Here is a 10,273-nt window from a genome sequence, read left to right as displayed (position 1 = left end):
ATTTTTAACTGATTTAGCCGTGTGAAATGATGCCCCATCCTGAATGAAGGTTTTTTTTTCGCCTGGACTAAACCATTCTACCATTTGTGGCAACAACCTTTGTTCCAGGACTTTTTTTATTGTAACTAATTCAGTATTCCCTCTACAATATAGAGCCTTCCCATTCCCGCTTCCACATATCACTGACCAGATCATCACAGAGGTGGGGTGTTTAACAGTTTGAATGATGCAGTCCAATAAGTATTTTTCCCCTTTTTTTCCTCTTATATATAGAGCTTTCTTTGTTAAAACTTAGAAAGTACTCTCGTCGCTAAAGCATACCTTAAAATATTATACAAGGATTGTTAAGTGAATATTTAAAGTTTTGTGTAAGAAAGTGGATATTTTAAATACATCTAAACTAATTTTACCTATTTCCAATCATCTTCTGTTAAAGTCCTATACTTTTTTGTCCACTTCAGCCTTTTTTGCATCATTTTGGCGTCAGTTTAGGCTTCTTAGATGGATGTCGTGAAATGTAACCAAGATAGTGTAGGCTACATTGAACCGTTCTCTTTGACATTTTGACTCCAGATTGGTCCAGCTTATTATTAGTTATTTCATTGTTGATGGCCTGTGTATTTTCTAGAACAATCTTGGTAAGTATTCTTTTCCCGCGTGGTGTTAGGATTCTCTTCTTTTCACATTTACCAACCTTCTTTGGCATCAAGTTCTCCATATTAGAGATTTTTGTGTGTATATTTTGTACAGAAAACCCGGCAAATACCACATTAGTATTTACTAAAAGTGCCCTGATTTAAGCAATTTTTTGTGGTAACAAGTCCTTTTTTTTCTCCATAACTAAAATAAGATATCACATTTCAATACTGCAGTTAAGAATTTGCTTTGGTACTCATAACTTTAAAAATATCAAATCAAACACAATTATTTTACTTTTTTAAAATAAAATAATCAAATTTAAAATAAAATATTCAAGAAACAATATTTTTACTGATTTAGATAAATATTTTGACGATAACCTAATAAACAAATTCAAAACTCTGGTAATAAAACTTAACAAGTGTACAGCAAAAAGATTATAATTAAGATGGCATCATACAAAATGGCTGTCAAAAGTGACAGTGTTGTCAGTAGCAAAAAAAAAGCTAAAACTTTATTTTAAACAAAAGATTAACTTTCAATAGTGAATTTTTACTCTTCATATGAAAAAATTAAACTTCAAAATGATCAAAATTCATAGGCGGCCATAAAAAATTGTCACACAACTGTATATATATATACATATATATATATACATATATATATATATATATATATATATATATATATATATATACATATATATATATATATATATATATATATATATATATATATATATATATATATATATATATATATATATATATATATAGGGGAAAGGGGGGTAATTAGTACCGCTGTGCAATTCGTACCAGCGTTATTGTTCTTTTTCTGATTCGTTGAAATTGGCAGAAACATGATAAAATCAAGCCAGCAGATGAAATATGTATACTGACCAAAAAATGGCGGAATCGAACATTAAAGAAAGGAGGTAAGTCTGTTTCCCTTTTTTTACACTATTTGATGTAATAGTTACAGTCCTACTAGTCATACCTTGCAGGCGTGGATATAGGTAACTTATTTATATTTTTTTATGGTGTTAGCCCATCCATTCTTCTTCATTAATAAATATGTTTTTTTCTGATTCACTTTGGCCATTAAAACACTGAAGTAGAAAACTATGTTTAGTCATAGCCGGGTAAATCGTACCTGTGATGGTAGGGTAAATCGTACCTGTGGTACTAATTACCCCAACCTCTAAAGATAACAAAGGGCATCGTTGGTACTGCTTCATATGTGATGAGGACAATGAGGAGGATATGATCCAGTGTTTAATTTGTGGAGCATGGGTACATGTTGCATGCTCATCATCTGAGTCTCAAAATGGGTCACATGATAGTTATATATGTGAATTATGTCAATAAATATATTTTACAAGTGTAGAATGAACCAGTTATTGTTTTACTTATTACTTATTATTAGTGCTGAGCTTATTTTTTTCTTCATACCCTTATTAGCTTCACTAGTGGTACTATTTGAACCTTCTTGTGGATAATTAGTACCACATTGTTTGTTTTTAGTTTTTATTAGTGTGCTCTTTATTTTAATATTCACATCTTGAAATCGTGATTGTTTGTTTTAGTTTCATCAATGCTTGTTTCTATCTATAAATAAACTTTTTCCTACATTTAGTTTTATTTTTATTAATTTTTTTCCTTAGGGGGTACTATTTAGCCCCCTTTCCCCTATATATATATATATATATATATATATATATATATATATATATATATATATATATATATATATATATATATATATATATATATATATATATATATATATATATATATATATATATATATATATATATATATATATATATATATATACATATACATATATACACACATATATATCAGGGGCTATTTTAGGAAAATAATTTAGGCAGCAGTACACCCCCACCCCCATTCATACTGAAGAAATTTACCAGAAATATTGCTGAATATCATCATTTTTTTGTGAAAAAAACAATATTTGCTGTAAAAAAACCTCTAAATATTTTTTTTAATTTTGGCATCACCCAAACTGGCGTCCAAATATGTTTAACACTGTCAAAAACGGTCTAGAACAGCCCTTGTTTATATATATATATATATATATATATATATATATATATATATATATATATATATATATATATATATATATATATATATATATATATATATATATATATATAGTGGCGGCACAAAGTAAGGACAAATCCGACAGAATCTAGCATTTTTTACATTTAAAAGGTTCTAACGAAAGAGATTTTAAGAGATGTATGTTTTCTTATCTAAATTATTGAACACTACATACAGAGTGAACACATATGTAAAATAAACATTGTTTTATTATTATTTGGTATGGTATCCACAAGCTTTAATCACACACCTCATACGGCTAGGCATTGAGGCAAAAAGATCATCGATTGTTGTCTGTGGTATATTGTTCCACGCGCCTTGTAACAATACCCACAGGTCATCCAAATTGGATGGTTTCTTTCCCTCAATGCTCTTAGACATGACATTCCATAAATTCTCGATGGGGTTCATGTCTGGACTCTGAGCAGGCCAGTCGAGCACGTCCACTCCATTTTGACGAAGGAAACTGGTTACCTTCTTTGCTTTATGACATGGCGCATTGTCATGCTGGAAGATAAACCAATTTCCTTGTCCAAACAGAGTAGATAGTAGATCAGCAGATAGTAGCATAGAGTCCTGAAGCACCCTAATGTATTGTCCTTGGTTTATGGACCCAATGCACCGATACAACTGCCCTACCCCGTGTCCAGACATGCACCCCCAAATCATAACACTACCACCGCCATGTTTCACAGTTGGTGCAATACAGTCTTTTTTAAACTTTTCACCAACTCTTCTTCTAACAATCAGTCTTTTTGCTCCACAGAATAGTTGAAATAAACTTTCATCGGAAAAAATAATGTTTTTCCAGTCCTCGACAGTCCAGTCTTTGTGCTCCCTGGCAAAGACTAACCGTCCCCGGACATTGGCGGCAGAGAGCAAAGCTTTCTTTGCTGCCACACACCCTCTTAATCCAGCTTTTTGTAGTCTCTTCCGCACAGTTCTGGAGGCCAAATTAACTCCATGTTCCTCCAACAGTCTCCGGCTTAGTTGTGGTGCAGTCAGGCAACGATCCTAAAGTGACATGCGGACCAGCACCCGATCAGTATGATTCGTCGTCTTCTTTGGCCTTCTGGAACGTGCCTTGTCTGCTGTAGAACCTGAATTCTGATATTTCTTAACAATTTTCCTGATGCCGCTTGCAGTAGTACCAAGAATTGTTGCAATTTTACTATAATTTTCATCATTTTCTGCCATGAAAACAGCACGGAGGCGCTCTTCCTGGGACGAGCAACGATATTTTGCCATTTTTTCTACAACAAAAAATACAGATATTAGATCATTAAATTAAACTAAAACAGACAAAATAATATTAATACTGATAGTGAAGCTGTCAAAATGGAAGCAGATGCTATAAATAATAAAACACAAAAAAAATTAGCTAAAGTAAAAAAACTTGGTGGAGAATACCTTAAAACTCAATAGTTACCCTTGACTGCTGGTTCTCAGTAACCATATCGGGCTTTAGATGACCTTAAATGACCTTAAATGGTATATACTGACTCAATATGTGATTGGTAATACAATGAACACATATTTTCTACCAATCAATAATGATGACATTAGTATCACAATGAAGGCACATCACTTACCTCTACTGTCTTGTTTCCTATGCTTAAAATATGATAAACAACTTTCCAATGTGTTATATTAATTTATCTAAAAAAACATGTGCTTGTTGCTAAGGTAAACAGGAAGGGCAAAGATATTGACATGTCAACACAACAGAGATCAATAAATGTAGCTATGACGCTTTTATCTGGTAATTATTTGGACAAAAGTTGCAGTGATTTAATTTCTGCTGTATTTGTCCTTATTTTTTGCCGCCACTGTATATATATATATATATATATATATATATATATATATATATATATATATAAATATATATATAAAACTCATATATGTTGTTAGAAAGTTTTTTCTGCATTTTATGAAAAAAAGTAAAAATTAAAATGCAAGACCGCAATTTTTTTTTTATTAATTGATAAACTGCCTACCCCAACCAAACCCTCAGTCGATGTAGCAGCACTCCCTTGCAAGTCAGGCTAAAAGATAGTAGATGTAGCAGCACTCCGTTGCGAGTCAGGCTATTTGTCAGTCGATATAGCAGCACTTTGTTGCGAGTCAGGCTATAAGATAGTCAATGTAGCAATACTCCACGCATGATTTACAGTAAAAAAAAACAACAACATTTTTAAAAAAAAAATAAAAATAAATACATTTTATTAAAAAAAAATAAAAATAAAAACATTGTTTATATTGTTGAAAACATTCAGATTTTTTTTAAAAACATTCTGGTCAATTAAATTTGCGCTTTTGCGGTTTTTTTAAAAAACAAATAATTTGTAATTAAATTAATGTTTTTTACTTTCTGACAACACATAAATGTTGGACGAAAGTTAAAAGTAATTAAAAGTGACGTATTTGTTGGCATAAGAATCATTTCTTTCTTCCGTACTCTTAAATGCAACAAACTATATATATATATATATATATATATATATATATATATATATATATATATATATATATATATATATATATATATATATATATATATATATATATCAACCCTAATTCCGAGGGCTGCATATATATAATAAATGCAGCCCTCGGAATTAGGGTTGATATTCAACATAATTAACATATATCAACCCTAATTCAACGGAATTAGGGTTGATATATGTCGACCTAACAGCCAACATAGAAGTGTTAATATGTTTTATGGTAAAACCATTGTATTAATTTTTTTTTGCCAACTTCTAACAAATTAAGGTTGGCAAATCTAACAGATTAAGGTTGGCAAAACCTCATTTTTCCTAATGAGGAAAAATGAGGTCAGCAATTGTTTGCCAATCTTAATTTCCTAATTTTCGAGGGCTGTACATGTGCATGCACAAACATATATACTCATTATTTTTATCTTTGATTATATACTCATTAATTATATCTTAATTTATTAAGTGTATATATCTGAACAAACATTTTAGATTTAAACAACATTTGGGTGTATTTTTAATAAGAAGTAGATAATTTAACATTTAATAATACAAACTATTCAAAAAATAATAAACCTAATGTTAAAATTTGATTTAATAAAATGTAAAATAATTTTTCTTTTTTTTAAATTATAAATTTTTAAAAAAAAAAACCTATTTTGTATTAAGAGTTAATTAGGAATTAATTTTTCATAATAAGGATCAATAATTCATTATCTTATGGTAATTAATCAAGTGTACCATATAAAAAAAAATAAAAAACAGCATCTTCATAGGTAAACTGTTCCACGCAATATATAAATAGCTTTTTTGATATTTTAAACTTGAACCATAAATGGAGCCCTAAATATCCAACAATATCAATAGAAAAAAAAAAAAAAAAGCAAAAAAGCAATAAAACTGTTTTGAAAAAAACAGAGTAAGAAATAGCAATTTTTATTATAAAAAGTTATATCAAAATTTAAGACTCTACAAGTAACTCTGCCATGATAACCTGAGTTAAGACAACATCAGTGATTTTACTATATTTTGCCTAATTTCAAAAAATTTAAATTTAAAAGTGCTTTAATGTATTTGTATTTTGATGTTAATCAGTTTAACTAAAAATCAATTCTGCAACACAAACAAACATTTTTCAATTCTATAAACATAAACTTAAACTTGTACTGGTAAATTTCTGACTACATTTATATCAGGACTACAATATTATTGAAAAAATACTCTGAAATTATCACTTTTAATGTTTAATGTTAAACATGAACCATGCAAAAACACAAGCTGTGCTAAAGTGTCATTAGCAAAATGATAAATTTTAGTTCAAAAATCCTTTAAAAAAATATTGAGTAAAAATCAACAGAGGTCTAAGAACAAATATACAACTCAACATCACTAATGAGTAAACTATTATTGCAAAAAGATATATAAACATGCTAGGCATGACAAAGAAAAAAAAATTAAAGAAAAAATTACAATGAAACATATCTAACATAATATTAGCTAGAAAAGCTTAATTTGTAAAGAATTATAAACTCAATTTAAACAAGATCTTTAAATTGAATGTTGGTGTATTTTTAGAATAATAATAAAATAAAGTAAATAAAGATTAAAGGATTAGCATCAATATTAAATCTTACAAAACACTATTATCTTAACAACTTTACTGTTGTTGTCTCCTGATTAATAGCATTGTAAAGAAAAGTATTGTCCAATAAAATATATTGTTTAGTAATAATTTTTATAACTTCTTGAGCACAAATTCCTCCCATGGCTGATGCTACTACATGCACCTCATTAAAATTAAGTCGTAGAAGTTCTTCAAAGTGGTCCATAGAATAACTTTGTGAAATTCCTAGTTGATTTGTTATTTTATTAGATATTTCTTCAAAAATTTTATAAACATCTTTTCCATCTAAGCAATTAGAAGTATTCAAATAATAATAAATAGAGCGAATAGTTGTGTATATGCTTTTAAAATCATCAGCCATTTCTTCAAAATTTAATTTTACACTTGGTTTTAATTCTTCATGAAAAGCTTCACCTTGATAAACATGTAAGAAAAAAGAATTTTTGCAAAAAAGTTTTATTTCTTCTTCTGTAAATAGGGCATCTGAAAGTTGAAGGTCATATAACACTTGTCTCACAATATTTGTTAGATTATTGACATCCTCATTAGCCTTGTTTTTGTAAAGATTTTGAAGATAAATATATCGAACAGAATCAGAGAACATATCAGGAAGAGTTCCTCGTAATGGAAGACATTTGAATTGGTTTACAAATTCCTTAAGTGCACTGACCAATATCCAAAATTTCATATTTGGGCCAGCGGGACGTAAACACATGTTACAGTTAAATAACTGTAATACTTGATCTGGAATTTTACTTGTTGTAAAAGCAGTATTTACATTTTTCATAGCTTCTTCAAAATTTTCTTCAACTAAACCACTTTCATTTATTCTTGCATACTGTTTTATTAGAGCTTTTATTTCAGATTTGTCTTGATTTGTTTTGGGCCATTCTTTCTTACTTAAAGTGCGCCAAACATCCAAAAATTTATACAAAATTATTAGGAAAGGAGTATGAGCATGAGTGTAGTTATCCATAGTATCTAAATCAATATCATTGATATAATCCAGAAAAGCAGGAAATGGATTATCAAGGCGCAAATCATTAAGAACATTATCTGGATGTGACTCAATAACAACATGTTCTTTGATAGAAATTCTCATATACCCTAAAAATCCAAAATTATCACATATAACAAAAGGTATGTTAAACTGCCATAAGAAATTGCTGAACTTAGTAAGATCATGTTCTGATAGTCTTGATGCAATAACAATGGTAAACTTCCTAAAGAATTCAGGATCATTGTCTAACATTTTCAAAGGCTCCTCAATATAATAAAAACCTTTAGAATCTCCATTTAACTCTTGAATTAAATTACAAACAACTTGCGCTCTTGGCATCCCATAACAATCATCTTTAATGAAAAAATTACATTCTAGATCATCATTTGAAATAGAGTGCTTATCTACTATTGTGTAGCTTCCTACACCAGGTAAAACCAAGCACTTTAAAATTTCAGAACTAACTGCTGTAGCATTTAGAAGGCAAACCTTTGCAGAAGTTAATTCTTGCTGACCATTATTACCCCATAGACGCAATTGACGATCATACTTTTGCTCATGATTTATCGAATCCTCTTCTTGCTCATTTTTGCGACTAATTTTTCTAGGATTACCAAGACTACTTGAATTGGAGAGAGAAGTTTGACTCATATTTTCAGCATAAAATGTCTCTTTTCTTTTCATTTTTTTGAAGCATTTCTAAATTTATATAAAAACATTTAAAACTTGATGAGTATGAAACAAAATATGTGCATATGGTAATTCTATGCCAATTGACCCAGGCCATGTCACCATACATCTCAAATTATTCCAATTTTTTACACTCTTGAGAGTAAGCAGTAAAATTAGAATTTTTTAAAAATTATAGCCTTTAGCTCTATGAAGATCCTAAAATATGACCATTTAACTTTTAACAAATATTGTTCAGCCTCCTCTTGTCCTCTTAGAATTACAACGTTTATTTAGAGGTTTCAAATCACATAACTTTAAAAATATTTGATTATTTTACTTAAAAACTTGCGATTTTCGGGGGATGATGAATCCAATAAAATGATCAGAAGTGTATAAAATTATTAAGTACCTATAATTATCAATTTAAATAAATTTAGTCAATTTTTTATATATCTGATTTTAATGCTCAAGAAACCTGAGTGGCCTTTATGATATCAAAAAAATATTATTTCACATCATTCTATATTTATTTATCTTTAACATAATATAAGGATTTTGATCTCCAAGTATATGGATTTCCATATATGAATAACAGGGCATGGTTCCCACTTTTTTGTAGCAGAGTATTGCGATTGATTCTTCACTACCTTCCAGATTAGCTGGAGCTTTGAAACTTTGGCTTTTCTGTAATGCCAATGAACATGCATGTTAAAATTGCTTCCAATTGGACCCAAGACATTAGGGAGGGGGGAAAATAGGGCATGTGCTCCACTTTTTTGTAATGGAATCTTGTGATAGATTTTTCACTACATTCCAGATAAACTGGAGCTCTGAAATTTTCAGCATTTTTGTAGTCCTGATGAATGTTTGTTAAAATTATTTCTAGGGCAGATGACCAGAGGGTCCATGACATGGCACTGGAGCCATGCCTCACTTAGTTTCTCCAAAGAAATTTTTTTTTTTTTTTTTTTGCTTTTTCAATAAAGTAAAGATAACTTTGAAAATGTTTTCTTCAAAAAATTTTTCGTTTGTACTTGTTCTGTTTTATTTATTTCCAAAATAAAATACAAAAAAATAGCTACTAACAACTTAACCCAGAACCTGTAGATACTATTAGCTTTAAACTAACAAGTGAAGATGTTAATATAACAGGCATGTTTTCTTTTTATGGTATTCAAAGTATACAACCTAATCAGTAAATTAATATAGATTAAAGTTTGGTGAATTTTGTGTGAATTTGATATTTTTCATTGGATTGGTAAGATAAATGTAGTTCACATTATTGAGCAAGATGTTATGGTAACATTTATGCTATCTTTTTAACAAACTTTTTTGACCATCTAGAGCAGAAAGGTGTTGGGTTTTATCAACATAACACTGATGCACCACTAACAACAACTGGACGAATGTAAACTTTGATTACTGACGCATCTAAGCACATCTTAACACAACCTTGACACTTTAATTTTTTTGTATTTTAAAATAATTATATGTAGTTAATAAATTTTTTACATTTCTGATTATTTCATTGAGTTCGTCATCCCTGAAAATAGCCATTTACAAATTTTTAAGTAAAAAGATCAAATAAGTTATATGATTTGAAACCTCTAAATAAACATTGTAATTCTGAGGGGACAAGAGGGGCCTGACCAATATCTGATAAAAGTGAAACAGTCATATTTCAGGATCTTCTTGGAACTAGAGG

The 10,273-nt window shown here is 29.3% G+C and overlaps 1 protein-coding gene and 1 long non-coding RNA gene across 2 annotated transcripts; both read right to left on the bottom strand.

The window, feature by feature from the left end:
• Positions 1–2,447: 2,447 nt before the first annotated feature.
• Positions 2,448–5,125, bottom strand: LOC136079727 (uncharacterized). The gene is made up of 3 exons (XR_010638161.1): positions 4,364–5,125; positions 4,182–4,254; positions 2,448–4,024 (listed from the first exon to the last, which is right to left on the bottom strand). It is a non-coding gene; the product is annotated as an uncharacterized LOC136079727 (long non-coding RNA).
• Positions 5,126–6,658: 1,533 nt separating this feature from the next.
• On the bottom strand, positions 6,659–8,610 carry LOC100207493 (NEDD8-activating enzyme E1 regulatory subunit). Its single transcript, XM_065795978.1, has one exon. It carries the CDS (start codon positions 8,578–8,580, stop codon positions 6,916–6,918), a length of 1,665 nt encoding a protein of 554 aa, XP_065652050.1. The 5' UTR covers positions 8,581–8,610; the 3' UTR covers positions 6,659–6,915.
• Between the last annotated feature and the right edge of the window lie 1,663 nt (positions 8,611–10,273).

The sequence above is a fragment of the Hydra vulgaris genome, chromosome 04 (genome assembly GCF_038396675.1).
Source record: "Hydra vulgaris chromosome 04, alternate assembly HydraT2T_AEP".
Classification (NCBI taxonomy): domain Eukaryota; kingdom Metazoa; phylum Cnidaria; class Hydrozoa; order Anthoathecata; family Hydridae; genus Hydra; species Hydra vulgaris.
The sequence above is the reverse complement of the archived record's forward strand: the minus strand, read 5'-3'. Positions and strand labels throughout refer to the sequence as shown.